Below are 23,055 nucleotides of genomic sequence, written 5' to 3' on the forward strand. Positions count from 1 at the left end.
GGTTCATTTGCCAAGCTGAAATAATGTCACGAGTCTTGTATATATGAAGGTATAGGTATACCTATTAATGATTATACAATATTTTGGCATTAAAATATATTTTATTTTGATTACAATTTTTAAATTTAATTATGTAGTAACAAAAATTCGAGTAAAAAATAATAACTACTAATGGTAATATTTTAATGAAAAATAGAAATTATATGAAAAACAAAATACAAGAATTTATTCCATATAAAGTTTGTAGATATTTAGAAAATAAACGAGAAACAGGTATATTTTAGTTCAACAAGAATAGAATAATTAATTTAATATGTAATATAAAAATATCTTTATATTTATGCGTTTCAGGGACCCTCCAGAGGGGATCAGGGAAGCTTAGGAGAGACATGATAGGGTTAGCCCCGCGTTTTACCAAAAGGGGGAAAAAGAAGAAATTCATATGCAAGGTACCTGGGTTTGGGAGTTACAATCATAATATTGCTTATGTAGATACAAATTTCAATCATACATAACATATTTTCAATGTATTTTATTTCTTCCACATCATACATCCTCAATCAATTTATATGCCGCTATATGTTTCTTCAGAGGATAATATTGGAAGTGACAGAACTCGCAATATCACCAATAATCAACTACAAAACAGCCTAGTTTTTATCTAGCTTGGATGGACTAACGACAATTTTACATTCATTTCAAAGCATTTATCTGATTAGATAGCTACATATCACTGCACTAAATAATTATGGATAGTGTATATAATTTTCACTGTAACATTTATAATTGGACCTTTGACCCATTGGTCTCTGTCGATGCCGCTATACGTAGAGATCCTAAAACCCTATTCTTCGATAGGACCACTGTCACATAGCAATATTGATGATATATACTTCAACTTGAATACAACTAATCAGGCAGGAGGAATCTCAAGCGAAGTGCAATTTACATTTTGCCAAAATTTGAGGGGAAGCTGCAAGATGCTAAGTTATGGTGATGAATACCTTATCACTAGCAGCTAGTCTCATAATTTACTAGCCCTTTTCCTCTTGAGTATTTTCCTCATCTTCCCTACTTGTATGCTAGAGGACCAGATCTAGATACTGCAAACCTTGGTAGGGGACTTGGTCCTGTACTCCCAGAAGTTGAGCCTTCCACAAATTTCGCTCGATTTCGGCTTGAACTGTAATCCAGAGGCCCTGAACGACGAACATTCCTGTGCTTGTTATCCATGCTCTTTAAGCTGCCACTATCAGCTTCATAAAGGTGGTGTTCATGGCTATGTGATGAGGATCCTTTGAAATAACCTGAATCATTGCCACCATACAGCGGTGTGGAGTCCCCACGAGGATGCCGTAGTACAGGAGATGCATGTGCTAGCAATATTGCAGGTGAATGTCGTGGTGAAGAGCTCAATATTGCTAAAGGAGTAGATGGAGTGTCTGCATAGTACTGGCTGTATAAAGATCGGAGAATGGCATAGGGAACATGGGATTCAAGTGAACTTCGTGGAAGGTACGGCGAGAGTTCACAAAGTTGGTCAAGGAATATAAGCTGTGCTACAAGATGAGATCTGTGCCCGAGAAGAGAAAAAAAGATCAGCAAGGTAAACCATGAAAGAATAAATATTTCAGAGAAACAGAGCACTTGTACCAAAGAAATTCAGCTGCAATATATTTAAGTCACGCGTGCCTATACTATTCAGAGGGCATATACTTGGTTCTAATAGTGTGTGTATATACCTATTTGTTTCGCTCCAAGAATCTAGAATAATCTCTGCAGAGAGTTTCACAAATAACTGCATTGTGGACTTGATGTTTGCTTCAGCTGACATGTGACTGGGATACTCAGGATCCATTGCCTCGGTAGCATGCCCATTTGATAAAGACTGTCTCTGCTGATATTCGCGTTCCAATCTAACAAATTCACTTCCTGCAAACACTGCAGAAATGCACCTGCCCAGTATTCACTAAATCGGTCAGGAGAGTGAGACAAAAGACAAAAGAGACAAATGACAATAAAAACCTCTAAAAAATTTACTACACAATGATTCCTAGTTCAGTTTCGAAAAGATTTATCAACAAAATGAAACTCTAAGATACTCTCTCAATCCAAGATGAAAAAAATTACTGGCTGGAGGTTTATCCAATGGCATAGGAACTGATTATAAGCATGCAAATGCATATTACAAATCACCAAAGAAGCTCTTTTAACATTATAGCTATGAAAAATTATAATTCAATAGAACTGTGACATAATGCTAACCTTGCCAAGCAATGGACATTGTTACTAAAACCCCCCGTGTCCACATTGAATGCAGTAGTGGACCAAATATTAGATGTCATGAATGTGGAAAATAAGTACGGTAACAAGCTCCAGGAACCATCATTTGCACCACCAACTTCTTCTAAAATTGATCTTACCCACTGTGAATCATGATCACTTAACACACCTTGAGTATTTGCCACTCTTCTCATTCTCCGGATCTCTTCCTTTTCAGGTATTTCATCAGGTAGACGCTTAACCATCCCAGCTAGCAGTGAATGTATCAGAGGTGCACCTTCTTCAAGTATGGCACCAGCAGCCTCAGCTAGCAACCGATCAAATGCCAGAGCTAGGCCCGCCTGAATACAAAAACTAACTACAGTTTCCAGATCAACTATCTGTTTTATAGAAGTTTCTCTTTCAAATCTATCCCCAGAAAGGAGGCTGGCAGCAACTGTTTCTAATACATCACGATTTGATCTTAATGATGTGTCAATGCAATTTAAAAGTGCAGCAGTGTGTTCTTTCAGCATTCTGTCCAGCCTGTCAACTCCATAACCACCAAATATACGTACAAAAGACTGCAATTCCCTGAGATCAGTAACTGAGTCTGCAAAATATCCACCAACAGGCCTTGTACTCTTAAAGCATTTATGAATCGGCACAAACAATATCCCAGCACCTGATACGTCTTTGATTATGTTTTCTATATACCAATTGCATACAGACTCTGTAGCTGATCCAGTATGTTGCTCTGCTGGCTTATCAAACAAGTGCAGAGAAGAAACAGGTCCAGAAAAGGCTTCTGAAAGCAAAACTTCTCGAATACCCAGGCTAAGATCCATGCTGATGTGCTGCTCTGCAAGATGCACGATGCTAACATGTCTTCGAATCAGGGACCCCAGAACAGAAGGCCGTTGAAGGTCATTATCAGTTTTCAATACTCCAAGCAATCTTCTCCTGAAGTTTCCAAGGATGCATTCTCTCATGTACTGCATGAATGGCTGTGTTAAAATAATAACAAAAGAATCTATGAAATTACTAGATCTAAATGTGTATTTTTTAGGAATGGGAGTGGATGGATGTTAAATCTGTACTAACGATCCATTACTTGAACATCTAGTCAATATTCGACCATAATATCAAGCTAAAGACAATACATTTTATATTTAATAAACTATAATAACACTGTTCAAAAAGCCCTCAATTATCAATTTAATTCAGTTAAAATGGTGCTTAACATGGTACTAGACCCTCAATTACCAAGTAATCAGGAGCTTAATTCTTGTAGCCCCCATCTCAATTGAAATTAAGCTTCAACATGGGACAATAGGCGCATGCTTTGTCTGCACTGCAAGTCCCAAGAACTTTCGAAAAACAATGCACATTAGAAATTTTGAATAATATTTTTAATGTGATTTCACCTGATAGCTTAAACTTTTGAAATGAAGTAATCCTTGTCAAAGATTTTATGTATACTTGCAGGTGTATGATAGAAACCAAGACAGTATGAGAAGCAAATTCTATATTCAGTAGTATGAGATATTCTATGGGATAATTTAGCAAGTTGGTTCTCCCACCTCAATGACTAATTTCTGGGGATGGGTATGCAAATCAATTAGTATCAATGCTAGAGATTAATTATCATCTCTTGAAAGGGCTATCTGCAAAGAGTTCTTGCAGACAAGGAAGCTAAGTGAAGTGCCACCTAAAACACATCTATTGATAAATACTTGCTAAACGCACTTTGGTTCTCAAAAATAGCCTCTGACAACATTTAACTCGACTGAAAAAATCATAGTGATAATCTTATGCACACTAGTTGCACTGACAGACCTGCAACCATTCACCCTATGCATATCTAACTCTGATAATCTTATACTTGTCTCTCTCTCTCTCCCCCACATATAAATATTGAAGATAATCACAACGAAGTAAACATGTCCCCAGAAAAATTAGCATTGATCAATAATTGCTTTCCTACAAGACAGCCTCTAGACTGTTTGTCTCAGCAATATTGAACGCTAAACTACAAAGTAATGAAGAAGGAAAAGATGCATGCCTAACCTCTCTTAGAACAAAGACGTGGTTCAATACACAAATAGGCTCCATGTCATTTAAAACAGAGCATAAGTTAGTTAGCCTCTGCATTGCAGCTTCTAACCTGTTGGTTAAAGAAAAAGGAGAAAAAAAGCACTAGTTAGCTCCAGAAAGTTGATAGTGCGGTTTGACATGTACGCACGGCGGGACAGGAGATTACAAGAACATACATTTTGATAGAACTGTTGTTTTCTGGAAAGCTCTCATGGCCAGGTAAAGGAAAACCAGCTGCTCCTTTTGGAGATTTATATGAAGGAATAGAAACTCTAGACGCATAATTCAGATAAGAAGCTGCTTGCTCTGGAAGAAGCTGATACAGATATAACAGTAAGTTTTCTGAAATGAGACTAGCTTGTTAAAATAATCATAACTTTTACCTGATTCTCCAGTGCACCAAATCCTCCCTCGGAGTCCAGAATGTTTATTAATCCTTCCAACCCTCCCATGATGGATTCAATCAAGGACTCAACATAAAGAACAGCATCCCTACCAATTTTTGTTACCTGTTTGAAGAAAATAAATGAAATAATTACCCATGCTTACCACTCTTCCAATCATGCATGCAGCTGGTTTTGATGAGATTGATTTCAGGACCTTAAGATTAATTTACAGTTATGAATCCAATTCATAAGAAATCAGTGCCGTTCTTTATATTGTGGGAACTCTGATAAGTGAAATTGGAAGCAGCAGAATTCAAAGTAGCTTACAAATTAAAATAGAAGAACATAGAATCTACTCATTATAAATGAAGATTAAAAAAAAAATCTTCCAGTGCCCAAAAGCTGCGTGAAGCCGGTCAAAAATGTTAAGCATCTCCTTCAGCAGATCCAAAAGTACAATGAACCCTTAACTTTTGCTGCAACATCAGCATTTCTTAAATAAATGGGAAACTACTATATGCTATGAATATCTGGCACATTATATCCTCATGTTAGTAAAATTGAGAATAGAATGAGGCTATGGCATGATATTCCTTATTTGTTTCAGAGTCATGATTGAAACTTGACAAGTTAATAGTGTCAGTCCAACGGCAGGGGAGGAATTAGTTTTATCCTTTTACCTCTTCGGGAACAATCAGAGAAGCACACTCTGGGAAACTGCTAGCGATCCCAAGCCATGCACAGCAATGTTGAGGTCGTCCTTCTGGACCAAACATGGTGTTCCGAAATACCTAATTTAAGAATACAGCTCAGGCAATTAGTAAGTGAGGTTGGGTTTTTAGGATGAAAGGAAAGTATGAGTCCACATCTGAATCAAAGATTTATCACTGCAGATAGAAAACTAGCCCCTATTTTTTTCCCGTCCTTTTTTTTCAGATGTATTGGCACTCACAGCTGTGAGATGTTGGTGATAGAAATACAGCTTCCTAAGACTACCATGCTTTGAGAGAAGAGATTCCAGTTCATCTACACATCTGCATCAAAAGAAAACTGTAGTATTATTACTATGTCTTTAAGGTCTACTTTCCTCTTATATAATTTTTAACAGAGTGAGAATGGTTCATGCTGGCAATTATTGCATGGATTCCCTATTTATTACTTGAGCCTTTGGCTTTCTCAAATGCCCTTAGCTGTTAGTTTAAATTATTCCCATTTCTGGTTGATCATGACTCCCAGATTTCATGGAATGGAGTCAACAGAATAAAAGCTTTCTCCTCCTTGTTCCTGGCATCTATTCAAATTCGTTTCTTTCCTTTTCTGGATCACTATCTATCAGAACTCTACAGATGAAAGTATAGCCATGGTTACTTTACATGGTAACCAATTTTTCATGCAAATAATTTAGAACTATTTATATCAAGGGAAAACATTACTTTTGGTCCCTATACTTTGCTCCAATTCTGATTTAAGTCCCTGTATTTTTTTCGGTGTTCCAAGTTCCTATATTTTTCTCCATCTACAACATTGGCCCCTCTATTTTCAAAAAGAGTTTGTGCTAATGTGTTAAACTAGTGCTGAGATAGACTTTTTAATCACAAAAATAAATTAAAAAAAGTTACATCAGATTAAAAGAAAGGCTAGTCTAGAGTTAAAAAAAGACCCTCTAAAACAATCAGCATGGCCCTCAAATTAAGAAGTATTTTCCAAGGCACAAACCCACGATGAACATATTGATAATGATTATTTTAACTAACTAGTATGTTGATGTTGGTGTTAGTGATATAGTAGATGAAGTTGTAGGTAGTACCCTAGAAAATACTTCTTAATTTAAGAGAAATGTACTACTCGTTTAAGAGGATCTTTTTTTAACTCCAGGTCAGCCTCTTTTAAAAAAAAAAATAGATATAGGCTTTTTTAATTTTATTTTGCTGATTAAAAAATTCATCTCAGCACCAATTTAACATGTCAGCACAAACTTGACAATGTTAGTGGACACATTAGCAATCTTAACACCATTGTGCCACATCAATGTTCCTTTGAAAATAGAGGGACCAACATTGTAGATGGAAAAACATATAGGAACTTGGAACCAAAAAAAAAAAAAAAGTACAGAGATCTAAAGCAAAACTCAAGCAAAGCATTGGGACCAAAAATAGTGCTTTGCCTTATATCAATCTCCTCCCTCTTTATTCAGTTCGGAACCACTAACTCAATTGTTGGGTTCCTATAAGTGAACTCTATGCACACTGCTGTTAGGGATACAGAAAGATTGATACCATGATGCAATTTTTTGGAATGCACTAAACTCCTGTAATTGTTTTATCCCCACACTGCAGGTAAGGTTACAGATACGTCTAGCTCATAAGCCCAGACCCCAGCACTACACCAACCAAAGGAACAAAATAGTAAAGGGAAAACAGCTTGCCAAACCAATTTAACTGTTCATTCTAGATTGGATGTGAAAGAATAAAAAAAGAAATTTAGGATTTAGGATCTAGAAAATAAAATACTATATAGCAAAAAAAATTTACTAAACGAATTTAACCACTTATTCTATATATTGGATGTAAGAGACCACCGTACGGATTGTACTTTGAAAGAGTATCAGAATGGTCACAAAGGTGACAGTGCGACAAGAAATTAGGCTCTTTGCTTTGGAGCAAAGAGCTGGTTGAAGAGAAATGAAAGTTTTTAGCTAAACACCTAAGCTTTTGTGGGATAAGCCTGTTATCTAGCTTCTTTATGGGCTTTGGCTCAACGGGAAGGTTCGTTCTCCAATATGCTGAGGGGTTGGGCTGCTTTTTTGAAAACTTATTTTCTTTTTCTTTCCTTGTGGTGCTCTACGAGAAAATCCAGGCATTAAATTTAATCCCTAGTTAACATTAATTTGTTGCTGCTGCTGTTCCAGAGACTGAAAGACTATTGATTAATGCAGCCTATCGAAATGTAAAGACAAAATCATGGTGAAAACCTGGACCAATTGTATGCAGCATTTCCCTCCGACAACAGGCCTTCTTTCCCTGTAGAAACTGTGGCTTTCTCCAAATGTCTGATGTTTATAGATGACCGTGAAGAAGTGACTACCATTAAAATGGATAGCCAATCCTTTCGAAATTCCTGATAGAAGAATTGGAAGAATTATTTTCGCAAAATTTTCTTAAAAACAAAATGTTTCATTGGCAAAAACTACAAAGACAATGCTCAAACATTCACTGTCGAAGATAAATATTCAAATATGAGAATCCCATTATGGAAAAGGTTCTTATCTCTTGATTCCCTTTGGTGTTTTGTTCCTGACTCATGGGTTTTGTAAGGGATTTTTTTTTTTTTTTTTGGGACCACTACAAACCAGAGTTGAGTGGCATCGATATTTTTTTTAACCTCAACAGTTCTTTATTTTCTATTTTCTCTTTCTTTGTTCTACTCTATTCAAGAAGTCTTCCTATCCTCATTTCCTGTGATTCTCTTCTTTCTGTTCAAGATTCTTTTTAGTTTTACAATAAAAAAAAACTAAATAAATGAAATAGCTATCATGAACATAGTAGCACTATTTAAGGTCTGCATGGCATGACTTTTACAACTTTAGCCCTTCTGTTGTAATAATTAGCTTCCTCATAAGAAAGACGCATAATGATGAAACTGATTATTCCATACTCACAACTTTGTACTATTTATTACCTCAATAGTAACCATATTTGCATCAGATTATATAAAAACTGTATATCCAGAAATGGATGTGTTTTACATACCGATAGATCACAAGTAATAGCAGATATATTTTCACCCTGGGGTTTTGGTATATTTTCAAGGTGGAGGACAATTTGCTGCAAGAGTCCCTTTAAGTTAGCGTCTATATCAAGGGCTACCATTCCCGGAGTTCCCAGCAAAAACCGGATTCTCCCAGCACAAGATGAAAGATATGACAATGAGTAACCTCGAATTGCTGCAATCAAATGTTACAACTAACAACTTTTAACCTCCAGATGAAAGCAAATCAAATATCAGGAAAAACAAAACTAGTATACTGACACCCAAAGTACAATAACCATCCAATATAACATGACTCAAAATTAGAGTAGCCAGAGGTGACTAAATAACAATGGTCAAACTCTCAGAAATTATTTCCAAAACTTCTGCGTCTGTTCTTTGTTCCACGACGCCAACATTAGAGATTTACACAAAATTTTAACATCCTAAAAAGGGACAGGTTTGATAATCTACTAAACTGGAAGAAGAAAATCAGAAAGAAAAACTTCACTTCACCATATTGCAAAATTTTATATTAGACAACAAATATAGGTCCATAAGTAATAAACAAAACAGAGCGATAATCCCCTCATATGCTTCTTGCAATTTTCATTTCTTTTCTAACACAACAATAAAGTCAACTATCCAAGAAAAAATAAAAAAGTGCACCCTTGAGGATGAGACACTTCTTCAATAATCAGATTTGAAATAGTCATTGACTTTGCACTAAAGCCAACCAAGTAATCACGAATTCAATTCATGCCACTCCATTCTTCTCATGAGAACAAGATTTAGCACAAGGAATAATAGACCGATGTTTGCACACAATTCAAGCCAAAGATCAAACAAGCTTTCATGTGAGAGAACATGTTATGTATTATAGTAAATATTCAGCCTTCACTAATAAGCTTTCAAGTGAGAGAACATGTTATGTATTATAGTTAATATTCAGCCTTCACTAATAAGCTTAATCTTTCGAGTCAAATGGTCTTTGACATGCATCAAAGAGATTTGCTCGAACAGAATGATTCTGATCTGAGAGTAATGAGATAATATTATATCTAGGAGGACCAACTACAAATAAGGTGGATACTAAGAAATAAAAAACCAGATGGTTGATAATCATTATATTTTGAAAACATTTTGTACATTAATCTTGCAAAATACCACAGAAACCAACTGCTTCCTAAATTATATGAAACTAATGAGCGTAACCAATTTGACGCCAGCGTTTAACCCAAGTGATTTATGTGAAAAGTTAATATTACAACTGATACAAGTTTGCAATGCTTTTCTTTAAACCCCACCTGTGTTTATGAAGTCTATTTGTCACCCTACTTCCAAATAACCAGACAACACCCCTTTAACTTGAAAACATCAGAACAATGTTCACCTAAAAAATTAATCATAATAAAAAATTAAAGTGCATTTTGAACTCAAGTAGAAAATAATAAAAGCCTATAACAGTTTACAACAATTAGAAGTCTTATCCCACTAGGTAGAATAACCTACATGGATTGCACGACACCATTATGCTCTATCATCAATCAAACTTTTAAGAATATTGTTAACTAAGAAATCTCATTCAACAACTTTCACTAGTGTTCTCTAAAAGCCTATAACAGTTTAAAAAGTTTAAAAGTCAAATGTGTATATTTTCCCGTGTATGCTCCTTGAAACAAGTACTTCAATATTCTTGGGTGATAATGGTAGTAATTAAATATCATATTCATTCTTGTCAAAAGAAATTGGTATACAAAAACTTAAACCAACCTGCAATGTATTTCCGCACTAAACAACATAGATGGTCCATTCCATCTAACAAAAATCCAATGGTTGGATCATTCGGGTCCTAAAAGCATGACCATAAAAGTCAAAGTCAAGTCAACAACCATATTAACAGATTAAAACAATATCCTAAGCAGAAAATAAATCTCATGTAGTCATAGACTGAAAAGATATTTACTATGTCCACTGGAACCACCCGAGAAGTTTTAGATTTTGATGATGCAATTCCAACATGTTGGAAATACCAAATCACTTCACATTGAGCTAAAGCCAAGGCAGAAAACACCATCTGTGTGAAACATTAAATTCTTAGAGAAAAGAAATTAAAAAATTCAAAAAAAAGTTGAAAATTACCATAAATAAAAAATAGCAGGCTACATATTTAGAGGGGGGGCAGCACAGAGGAAGATATAAATGAAATATATCATCAATTCTAATGATGACAAAAACGTATAATACCATGCTTTTGTAACCCATATGAAGATAAAAATAAATACATCGTATTGAGCCCATCAGAAAAGAAGATAAAACTGTATATAAAGCTTAACACCCAAAAAACCCTTTACGTGCATCTTCATGCTGACCAGGAAAGGGAACAAAATACAAAACAAGATTGAATAACAAGTAGCCATGAGTAAGTGGAAAAAGAAAGTCAAAAATGTAGAAGATAACAGTACAATCACTTCACAAAAATCATGCATGACATTAAATAATTTAAGAACTAAAATAATCAAAAGAACCACTCTTCAAGAAAATGTCAGTGAATCTTGAACCAACTACAAGACATTTTGTTTCTAATTTAGACACTGACCACTGACCTGTGAAATACATACTATCAGAGGTCTGCATAAATAATATTGGTGCTAAGCCCATCTGGTACGTTGGAAAAAATGGAATAGGAGGGGAAATGAAGTGGGAAAAATGATTCTGTGAATAAGAAAATATCATTTGTGCTCCTTGGTTTAAAAAATAAAAAAGATAATTACTGCTTAACAATGATAACAACAAATAATAGATACTGTATACTGTCTTTTCTACAATGAAAAAGCAATGCCTTTTCTATGGAGCAACCAGAGTAGGCCAAACGTGAGTCACTAACAATCTTGTTATGAAAGCAACAAAACAACGGTAAAACTTTTGAAAAATCCTTTTATATGTGCTAGAAGTCAAACACAAGATGATTGTTTGCAAAAACTGTATTAACTTTTTTTTCAAAAAATTGATTGATATATCTACATAATATAAATAAATATATTAATTGTCCTTAAAATAATTTATTATACTTAAAATGTCCATAGTCAAGCATTACGATGAACTGAGATGGCTTAATAGAGACCAGTAAATGCATTGACTCATATCGAAGGTCCTGGATATGAGATATTTAGTCATTACAAACCGGGAATGGTGTAGCTCACTATGCAAGGCTCCATGCAAACCACAGGCCCCACCATCTAGTTAGACTAGAGATTATAAGATTATATCATAAAAGAATATAATTTTCTTAACGTGAGGCAGTAAAGCTAGTATATTATAACACAAATTCTTAGTCTCTTATAATTGCACTCATGTACAAACGAAAATAATATCATCTTTGCCTCGATTAATGTCAGATACAATTTTATTCATACTTAAAAAGTGAAAAATAAGAAAATACCTGAATGTTAGGCGCCAGTAGACTGGGTTGGTCAGTGAAAAATAATACCATTCTCCCAATCTCTTGTTTCAGTAGTATTCTCCTTTCGCGATGTATGGCATCACAAGATAATATCGCTTGATCATGCACTTCACTGAATTATTGTCACTTTTAAGCTTAGAATATTCAATGGTAAGGGTACCATTAACAATTTCATTAATAGATAAAAGAAACGTGATAAATTGTTTGAAGAGAAGAGGGGCATATTGGAATTGAGAAAGAGACACCCCAAACTAGACAAAATCAGAAAGGGAAGCCAAGTAAAAGAAATACGCAAATAGTTAGTAGTCTCAAGAGTATTCCAACCTCATCTAGATGTTACAACTACCTGATTGCCATTGTAACTTCCAGCGTCTCTCACCCTTAACTTTCTTTTATTACTTTTTTTCTTCTGTTTTATCTTTTATGTACTGTATTTAAGATTAGTTCTCTCTATGCTGATCATGATCTAAATGCATTTAAATTAGTTATCTCAAGACATTCTAATGGCAAACTTGCTATCATGATCTCTATATATGCATATGTTTTCTCTCAACAAAATTAAGATCAGAACATTATTCTCAACTCTGAATTTCTAGATGTCTCAACAAAATTAAGCAAATCAATCCCTCAGCAAACCAAAGAGCAAAACAAAAATCCCTGCCAAAATAATAATGGCCAACGCCATAAAAAGACTAAGAAAATCAGCCATGCCCAGCCCTGTAAAACAGTGTACAAGCAAAGCATCTTACGCATCCACCATCACAATAAGGGTGCAATCTAAGAACTTCCCTATCCTAAACAAAAGAACTATGATCGTTAAAAAAGTTCTTTGCACTTCCCAAGTCACAAGATTCTTTGCCTCACTCCTTTCTACTGATTCAGTGATACCGTAGACTCCCAACTTCAGCTATGCACATTTTAAATGTCATAGTTGATAGATGAAAATATTTAAACATGAACTTTGGAATATACCTGATCATTTTCTCCACCTGCTTTGCAACATTGTAGTCCAGATCTGCCTCCTTTTGTTTTGTGCGTCCAGATTTTGCCATCTTCTTAGATTCTAATATTCGAGGTAGAACATACAACTGGTAATCCTCATGCAGAAGTATGTACTGTATCAAGAATTACAAAATCATTAACCACTGCAGTGCAGGGGCACTATACTGTAGACAATAGATAAAATGTACCTCATCCCTGAATAGAGTGAGAACTAAATTTTCCTTCAATACAACCTGTAAAACCATGATAATAAGCAGATTGGATTTGGGAAGTAAACTCAGCATCTATAACATTTATCATATCTAAAATATGAAGTCTTGTTTATTCCACTTTATCAGTAAAAGACTCAAATAAAAGGGTATCATGAAAAATTGAAATGAAATAACATTTCGTGTTGTGTAGCTCTAGTTATAAAACATGGATTAGAATCAGAGTAACTGCTGCCTACAATACGAAATTGGCAAGCTGCTGACATTTTTCCTTGAAAATGGACAGTAGGTGTAAACATTCTTATTCCCAGTATCATTAACCCAAGCACTCATATTAACATGTAATATGTCACATTGACAATAGACAATAAAACCAGGGCCAGCTAATCCAAAGAATCTTGACAAACACTGCCTTTTGATGCCACATGTTGAAGCACAAAGCTCAAATTTTACAACAACAACAACAACAACAACAAGCCTTTATCCCACTACGTGGGGTCGGCTACATGGATTGCAAGACGCCATTGTGCTCTATCATTTATCAAGCTTTTAGGAATATTATTAATTAACAGATCGCATTCAATAACTTCCAAAAGTGTTCTCTTAGACCTTCCTCTACCTCTCTTAATCGGACTCAAAGTTATATGTTCCACTTTTCTTACTGGTGCCTCCCTTGGTCTTCTTTGTACATGCCCAAACCATCTCAACCGATTTTCTACCATTTTTTCCTCAATAGGTGCCACCCTCACTTTTTCGCGTACGTGCTCATTTCGAATTTTATCTTTACGTGTATGTTCACACATCCATCGTAACATTCTCATCTCTGCTACTCCAACTTTATGCTCTTGCTATCCCGTTAGAGCCCAGCATTCACTACTATATAACATTGCCAGTCTGATAGCAGTGCGATAAAACTTTCCTTTAAGTTTATTAGGCACCTTACGGTCGCAAATAACTCCTTTAGCTTTTCTCCAATTAAACCACCCAGCTTGAATTCTATGTAAAATATCTCCACTGATTTCGCCATCATTTTGAATAATGGCTCCTAGATATCTAAACTTTTCCACTTGAGGTATAATTTGATCTCCCAATTTCACTTCCAAATTATTGTCGAATAGTCCTTTACCAAATTTACAATATAAATATTCCGTCTTACTTCTACTCAGACGAAAACCTTTCGACTCCAATGTCCTCCTCCAATGTCCTCCTTCTACAAAGCTCAAATTTTACATGTAAAGAAATTAAATTAACATTTTGATGATCCTGCTTATGTAGAGCTCAGAACATTGAGTTGAATGGGCTGCTCAATGGGACTCTCCCATCTCAATAGCTAACTTTTGGCAGAAGGTTCACAATCTCCCTTTAGTGCCTATCGTTTGGCATCTAAGCGAGTGATCAATGGCTTTGTAAAAGGCTACCTGTCATGGAAGATCAAGTGAAGTGTTGCAGGGTGTAGTCACAGGGAAATTGACTTCCCAATCCAAGGATGGTCAGTCCATAGGAATTTAGATTAGTATGGGATACTGATGGAAACTTGGATACTTTGATATATTAAATGATACAAAGGGACTGGTTACAACTCTCAGACTCAATGATGTGAAACACACTGAAATTAACTAATCCCCTTGATGCAGCCATAAACACACCAGAAAATAACTTGAACAAAAGAAAATGCAAGAAAAGAAACCACTCCATTGACTTACGAGAGGTCAGGGACTCTCCTCAGTCCTCACCCAAACCAGAAATTTTTCTTACGTCTTACCACTGCACATTACCCTAGAAAACAACCTCTCTGTCCCCACTGCTTTTCTCTCCTTTAGACAACCCTATTTTTGGAAAGTGAGACATCCTTGGCCAATTTCCTCTCATTACCCTTTACCTCACTTGTGAGCAAGGACCTTGGGTTTGTTTCTGGTGTAAACCCTTGCTGCAGGTGCACTAGGCCCATAAGATCCATAAATCTCACATGGAGTAGCAAGAAATACTCTACAAAGTACTAACTAAGATGGTTCTCCCACCTCAATAGGCAGTTTTTGGGGAAGAATTTACATCCTACTCGGATGCCTAATCATAAATAGATTGGCCCCTCCTTTATATCTTTATCCACAGTCAAACTTGATATAATTAATAGGACATATCTCTAAACAAACTAAGAATATAGTAGAACAAGCTATCCAAAGCTCAAGTTCCTGGCACAGGTCTCAAGTTCCAATAACTATGCAAGTAAAACTCATGGGCCAGACATATCAAGTACAATCCACATGGTTAGTTTAAAAGGAGACTCGTAATATAAGTAAAAGAATGCAATTGCTCAAGCATGAAATGTACCAAGGCAATATCAATGCTAGTGACACGAAGCAGCTCATCAGGGCAGACAAGATAACCAAATAAAACCCATTCTTGATAAGCAGTTACATTGGCCAGATCTTGAGCTCTCTGCACAAGAGAGAATTAGCATAGTAATAGCAAGCAATAGTCAATTTGAAGAACTCAATTTGACCACAAATTAACCTTACCATTGGGTGAGCAGAATTTGTGAGTATGTCTGGATACCGAGGATGATATGGACTTAAAAACCCCTCATTCCTAAGTTTCCTTGTATCTGTTGATAGAAAAATAATAGGACCCACAGCCTCTAATACCTGAGGAAAAAAAAAATCCAAATCGTATTCACAAGTTGGTAAACATATGGTCATCTGCTGGAAGAGGAAAAATACTTTTCCATGAATCCACCAAAAAAGATATCATATATTACAATACAAGAATCAAAATCAAAATTTTCAGCTTTGATATCAAAGGCGCAATTTGAATACTACAGCATAATGATGCAGTATACACATGCGTACATATAATTGTGTGTCTCTATGTGTGTGAGGGAGAGGAAGAAGAGAATACAAGATATGATGAAAACGTATTGACTTAGAAAATACAGAAAGTAAATAAAAATCCCTCGAGAGGGGCAAAGCCCCACAATGTCTTTGCATGTCCAACAAGGACACTCCTTTAAATAAACAATGTCAAGGACATAGGTCATAAAACGACATAGACTGCAGCCCATCACAGGACTCTAACCTACTTAGTTCTTCCACAACTCCTGTAGCTTGTCTGGTACATATTGACTCTAATGGCCTGATTGTTTAACAGTAAGGAAAAAAAAAGGCGATTTTAGTTAGCAAAACATTAGGGAGTTGTTGGGAGAAACTTCAGCTAAACATGAGGTATTTGTTGTAGAAAAGCTATTTTCAGCTTATTTTGAGAAGCTAATCCAATTAACTTATCAAAATAAGTTGAAACCAAATTTTCCAACTCATCGCTCATGCTTAGTTTAAAATTCTTCCAACAAGGGGGCAAAGTTCTGTGGAGATGTGCTCTGTTCACAATTGTTTGGTATATATGGATATATGCTATTTTTTGGTCCTTTTCTCTCCTAATCACGAATGAAAAAATTTCCAGAATTGAATTGATCAAATGAAGCCATTTCATACTAATGTTTATTCATATTAAATAAAAACAGAAAGCATTCTAGGTATTAAAACTGGCAGTTGAATTGATCAAGCGCTAATGAATTAAAAGTAGGAAGGATGTTGTCTGTATTACACCTAAGGTTATGTTCCAATCTCAGTGTCAATATAAACAACAAAGTTGGTTTCATCACTCATCAGTTTAAAAAAATCCTCCAGGTTATTTATCTTGTCTCTTACTTTCCTTTTCAGCTTCTCCTATCTCTCTTCTCTTAACAGCACAATTACCTACTGTCAAAATATAAAAAGCACCCAAAAAGCAGCAAACAAGAAAGCTGACAAGAAGCTGAATTTCATTGCACAAAGTAAATTGGATAAATGTAAATAATAAAAGAAGGTATCCTACTCAACATCTCCATCATATTAATTGAATTTGGCAGTTGAAAAATAAAATAACACTATATTAAAGGATGGGAATAACCTCTCCAATACGAGGGCTCACAAAATTTAGGTCCTCCTGTAAGCCTTTCAATGGTGGATCATAAGAGTCAATAAATTGAACCAAGCTGTGATGCAGTTAAAATATATATATATTAAACATAAATGTAATAATCAGTTATTTGTTAAAAAAAATATTAAACCTGAGGAAATAAAATATCACAAGAAGTAGAAAATTAAATACTATATTGACATTGGCAAAATTTGGAACTGATCTCCCATAGTGTTAGGCATTATGATAAAACTATCCATGGCCCTTCACTCAATAACCCATACTTTTGAATTGAAGTAGTCCTCGACACAGTACCAAAGCCTCCATCATAAAGAGTTTGATCCTTGCTAGCCCGATCTCTTAATTAAAAATTAAGTTTCATTACAACCTACAGTTAGGCATGACCTTTGTAAAAAGAATTTATTGTACGCAATCCCTCTAAAATAGGTTATGCAACCTTATCTGTCAGTGCAAGTGTATACCTAAATGTTACCAATTGCAACCTGCAGAAGTTAAGGATATGTTCATATAAAATAGTTAAAAAAAAAAAAATCCTACCCATGATAAAAATCACAATCCCGCTCATTTCTTGACATTGCATACAGAAGGTTATAGACCTGAAGCAACATCTTCCTTGGTATCTGCTATGAAAGCATTGGTTTGTCACAACCACCATTTGAATTTTGAACTTAGTCACAGAATATTTAAAAAAAAAGTTCCTCTGCAAAATAAATAGTTTCTCAAAATTGAAAAGAAATGAAAATTAAGGAGCAAACAGAGACGAATCAACTTGCCTTCTCAGAGAAAAGGTTAACCCGCACAAAGGAACAGAAGAGATCCATAAACGCATGTAATATAAGAGAGTTCTGATGGGGCTGAAAAGAACGTGCCAAGTTATTTGAGATATGCAGAAAAACAAATAGAAGTAGTACCACGCTCACAATCATTTCAAATGCTGTGGCCTCAAGAGAAAGAATAAGCATTTTACTCCCAAAAATTTTCCCCATTCATGACTGCTTTGTACAAACTTAACATAGAAGAACAAACATCAGTAGAAATGAATAATATTGAATGTTGATTTCCTCTCCCTTCAAAAATGTAGTCACACCAAAAAACCTTAGGGTGCAAGAAAGATAAACGGAGCATGAATAGAAAGATATAAACATATAAGCACCTTTTGCATATGATAAAGAACCCACAGTTTGATTAACAGTCTTTGTATCATCATATATCACGTCCTTCACTTATTAGTAAGACAATAGAATGACCATTCTAAAATTAAAAACATGTGGGACTTCAACAGGCTAATCACACTAAAGATATAGACAATATGGTGAAGGACCTAAATGATACACCAACGATCAAAGAACTGGAAGAAGGATAACTAACAGCTGATAGAAATGCTTCTGATGTTATGAAAAATAATTTAAAGAAAAGAACAAACACAATCTAGAGTCTTCTTTATTCTTCCTTTTCTTTCCATCCAAACCATTGGCATTTTGTGATTAGAAAATTGATTGTCACTAATTTACCACATCTATGCATTATGTATCTAAAAAAGAGGTAAATCATTTTGTTATAGTAAACATCTCCTGTAGAGCTTTTTACGACATGAAAGGCAGCTAGTTCATTATGTTTGAGTTGGTTGGTTAGACTTGATTAATTTGTCTCACCTTCAAAATTTCTTCCAAAAGTACCCAAAGTTAGTGGTATAATGTCTACACATCATATAATGATCCCTAGGATGCATTTTGTAATATTTCTCTCATAGTTAATAAAAGTTAATTTTGGCCCCAAAAAAAAATAATGCACCATTAAGTCATATTTTCCTTGATTTAGGACCACCGCAAGCTTAGAAATTCCCTTGTAAAAAGGACCAGAGAGAGTATCTTATACACTTAGTAGCATTTCACATGGAGTTTTATATAGAAAAAGATATCAACAACTTTATTGTTGAATAGAACGCCCTCGCATTTTTAAACGCATGATTATTTCAAATGGTAAAAAAGAGACAAGATAAAGACTCACCAACAAGGTGATTACTGTACTACTTAGATCCAATATAAGCCGGAGAGCTTGTTCACGAAACACCATTAAGTCCAGAAGCAGCTGATACACAGAAGAATCCTCGTCAAGTGACAGCATGTAACATAAAATAAAATTGAAAATTTTAAGGTACAGGCAATATAGTCAAGCCAAGCAATCTACAAGTTTAGGCTGAGATAAATTTAAACCCAGAGCAGGTTTTTTTCCCTTTTTGTTGATCAAAATTATAAATTACAATGATAACACATGACATGTCTATCTCATGCAGGTCAATTAACAATAGTAACAGGAGTAATCAAAAAATTGTTAGCATAGCAGAATAAAATACAGAAGCCAAAGGAACAATATTATTCGAAATTAGCTAAAAGGAATCAACTTAATTTAAGTGTTGCACTCCAAAGGAAGAAGGGCAGCAAAAGCATGGATACAGTACAGATAACAGTAAAAGCACCTATTCAACCATGATTACACATATAATATCTTCAGGAGATAGCACATTCATTAAATATCTATCGTATACATGGACAAAAAATCTTAAACTTTCATAAAGGGTATTGCATAGTTTCAGTAGCAACCACAGAAGCTGTTGTGGAGCATCAAGTCTTGTGCGGATTTATGGTGTATTTGGTTGGGAGAACGCCCAAATTAATGGCACTTTGTGTCCAATACTAGTAGAGTGAAATAAGTAGTTTTTTCAGCCTTCACCCAGTGCTCCTCTCATGATTACTACAAAGGGGTGTCCCTGTCAGATACAGAGCTGATTGGATGACTTTTTTAGAATTTCCAAGAGGAAACATTATCCTCTGTCCTTATAGTCTTTTGTTCCTTCTGATATTGGGATAAAGATTCTTTCTATGTCCCACCTAAAAAAAGTAAAAATTTGAGCACTCTAATATCTTGAACTTCGCATAAAGCAAACTCCTAGCAAAGGGACTGTGTTGTTAGAAAACTAGCAAGCAAGGACTTGGTAGCACATTCATAATCTCCAAATTGAACATGTTAATTAATAATCAATTATCAATATAGAGTTCCTGTCATAAGAAGACTTGACAAAAGCATGTGAAAAAGAAATCTAAATGGCCCAGTTTTAATATTTGCTTCAGTCTTCCATTTCATCCATTCCTAATCTCTCCTCCACAAGGAAATATTAAAACTGAGATAAAACTTTCTGAATCCTACATACTTCTGCAAATAAGTAGAGTGACGAAAAATAGAAAATCCTGATTCTAGATACCAAGTCAGGTTATAAAGATAAGGGAATGAAGAACATAAGAAATTTCTAGTTAATCATATATGTCTGAATCCTAATTAAAAACGCAAAACATGACTTCATTTCTCAGGAAATCTGCATAGCAGAAGATCCTGAATTTGAGACTTCTTTCACCGAAAATATTTTCATTGGACAAAATCAGTAAATAAAAGTAACAAAAGAGCTCACCTGCACCCATTGTTCCATGCTTTGTAGATGAAGTTCTGCATGATCTTGCATTGAATCCCAAGTTTGCTTATCTATCTGCATTCATTCACTTCTCAGATGATAAAATTCATGATGGCCTAAATTAATTGAAAACAAAGTACAAAACATGTTAAACATCATTTCTTACACGTTCAAGCTGCAATTTGCTGAAGTGTTCTGGAAATTTCTTAGAAAGCAACACACATATTCTAGGATGGTTGGGGAATACTCCTGCTTTCCAAAATCCTTCTGAAAATACATGATTGATGGGATCTGGATAATCCAAAATCTGATTTAACCTATACGTTTTAGCCATAAGTCCTTCAGCAACTTCTGTGAGTTGGACCACCCACTGCATGTTCAAACCCCTATGGGATTGGGATCCCCCAGTGCTCTGAGCCTGCCCATCACTGAAGAAGCTCCTCGAACTGCCAGAAGATAGTGGAGATGCCATTTCTGCCCCAAGGTAGTCCGTCCATCTAGATGGGCCCTCTCTTGATCTTACAGCATTTGGTGACTGTGATGAATCGTGGTTTGATAAGTGGCGTCTTGATTTAGCCATCGACTAACCAATCAATCTACTAAAATCTTCTGCATGTCAAGGGGTCAAGGAATCAATTTGTGTACGATCATGGCAATTGATCTACGAAGCTTCTCTATAACAATTTTATTATTTTGAAGTTCGAGTTCGATTTGGTTGCTTGAGAAAATAGCCTTCTTACAACAAACCTCTTTTTTTATTTTTTTGGTCCTTTGAGGCGCTAAGAAATAAGGTCATTCCCGCTTTATTGTCTTTGAAATTTTACAGGAAATTCCACAATTTTATGTGAAGAATGCCGGGAAAGACAAACAATGCTCCGCCCGAACTAAATTAGCGAGTTCTAGGCAACAATTTTGAAGTTATCAACCAAAGCACTCTGTAAAAGGCAAATAGAACTAAACCCGATTCTGGCCTCCTTCCCTTCTCTTCCTTTTCCTCAGTAACAACAGTGATCAGCAGCAGAAAACCCACCACAACAGATGAAGCAAATTAACAGAAATGAGACAGATGCCAAGAAAACAAAACCGTGCACCACTGCTCCCACCGAATACTAGTGTGCAAAACAAATACTACAGCCCCAATGGAACCAAAAAAAGTTATGACCCCAAATAAAGCGATTTTCCATTTTCCCACAATTTTCCGAAAACCCAGAAGGCAAGATAGAAAAGAAGAACAAGAAAGAGGGAGCTGCTGCTTACACTGCCAAAAAAAAAAAGAGCTCAGTGTTGAATGAGAAAGCGCGTGGAGAGTACAGGAGTGCATTACACCATAGACATAGAGCTTCACAGATCTGAGAGGGGATGCTTCTTCGATTGGAAGAGAGGTTTTAGAGAGAGGGAGTGAGGGTAGTTAGTCGTGAGCCAGTGCTGGAGCTGGATTTTCATTACAGAAAATTTTATTGCAGACTTTCGTTTGAAAATTATAAAAACGATAAAAAACAATAACAAAATTTACAGATCAGCCTCAGCCGTTTTCTCTTTCTCTTTCCTTTCTTTGTTTCAGCCTTTCAGGTGGAAATTTTTGGGGACGTCGGACACGACGTACGCTCTGAGTCTAATCGCTTTCTCATAACTACGCACCAGCTGATTACTCCCGAGGTCCTGTTAATATTTACTATATGAAAATTAATTTTTCTTATTTATAAATATGTTATTATTTTTATATTTATTTTTAATTTTCTACTAATCAAATGTTAAAAAAATAATTTTTTATTAAAAATAGAAGCAAAAACTTAATAAATTTTAAAATAAAATTGATAAAGTTTAAAATTTTTTTGATTTGGATGAAATATGTGAGAATTGATTTATAAATAAAATTAAAAAAAGTACATATAAAATATTTTTGAGAGCGATTGGCGTTTCAAAATATAAAATGCCCATATGAAAATAAAATTTTATTAATAATATTTTTAATATTATCCTTTTTTATTGTATTCTCTCTTTTTAATATCATTTTACAAATGAAATATTAAATAAAGTCATTTTTAGATATTCATATTTTTATTTTAAAAATAAAATTATAAAATATATTTAATAATATTTATAGATATATATGATTTTATATAAAAATGTCTTATAAATTATTATTAAAAGAATACTGTATATAACACATGTGTTATATACTAAATGTGATAATTTTTGATAGGAGGATTTGAACATTTTTCAACTATAAGAGGATAATTTTCCACTCAAAAATTACATTTTTCATAAACCTTAACTGAATTATATCTAATTAAGCCAAAGGAAGGTTTGGTTCATTATATGGAGTCTAAGTAATATTATGTATTAATATTGATTTACTCTATAATGTTTTCATTTTGTATTGCAACAAGAAAATTTAAAATAATTATATTTAGGTCCAAAGAAAACACTTTAAGCTTATGGGCTTCCAGTCTA

The 23,055-nt window shown here is 34.8% G+C and overlaps 1 protein-coding gene across 1 annotated transcript; it reads right to left on the reverse strand.

Moving 5' to 3' along the window:
* Positions 1 to 636: 636 nt before the first annotated feature.
* Positions 637 to 22,168, reverse strand: LOC129285406 (protein NAP1). The gene is made up of 24 exons (XM_054921098.1): positions 21,859 to 22,168; positions 20,768 to 21,210; positions 20,602 to 20,676; positions 19,146 to 19,226; positions 17,912 to 17,992; positions 17,676 to 17,758; positions 17,109 to 17,193; positions 15,683 to 15,808; positions 15,495 to 15,602; positions 13,146 to 13,190; positions 12,928 to 13,070; positions 11,935 to 12,067; positions 10,459 to 10,569; positions 10,266 to 10,344; positions 8,495 to 8,688; positions 7,717 to 7,862; positions 5,698 to 5,779; positions 5,426 to 5,536; positions 4,743 to 4,868; positions 4,536 to 4,675; positions 4,333 to 4,429; positions 2,266 to 3,257; positions 1,743 to 1,955; positions 637 to 1,573 (listed from the first exon to the last, which is right to left on the reverse strand). The coding sequence occupies exons 2-24, from the start codon at positions 21,179 to 21,181 to the stop codon at positions 1,072 to 1,074; spliced, it is 4,167 nt and encodes a 1,388-aa protein (XP_054777073.1). The 5' UTR covers positions 21,182 to 21,210; positions 21,859 to 22,168; the 3' UTR covers positions 637 to 1,071.
* Positions 22,169 to 23,055: the final 887 nt, after the last annotated feature.

This window comes from Prosopis cineraria, unplaced genomic scaffold (genome assembly GCF_029017545.1).
Source record: "Prosopis cineraria cultivar Desert tree isolate PC_DT_omini unplaced genomic scaffold, ASM2901754v1 PC11, whole genome shotgun sequence".
Classification (NCBI taxonomy): Eukaryota; Viridiplantae; Streptophyta; class Magnoliopsida; order Fabales; family Fabaceae; genus Prosopis; species Prosopis cineraria.

Coding starts and splice junctions, on each gene's coding strand:
- LOC129285406 (XM_054921098.1), bottom strand. CDS start 21,181: ATGGCTAAATCAAGACGCCACTTATCAAACCACGATTCATCACAGTCA. Junction 12,068..12,927: donor CAGGTGGAGAAAATGATCAG/GTATATTCCAAA, acceptor ACAATAATTCAG/TGAAGTGCATGATCAAGCGA. Junction 4,676..4,742: donor TTGGTGCACTGGAGAATCAG/GTAAAAGTTATG, acceptor TATCTGTATCAG/CTTCTTCCAGAGCAAGCAGC.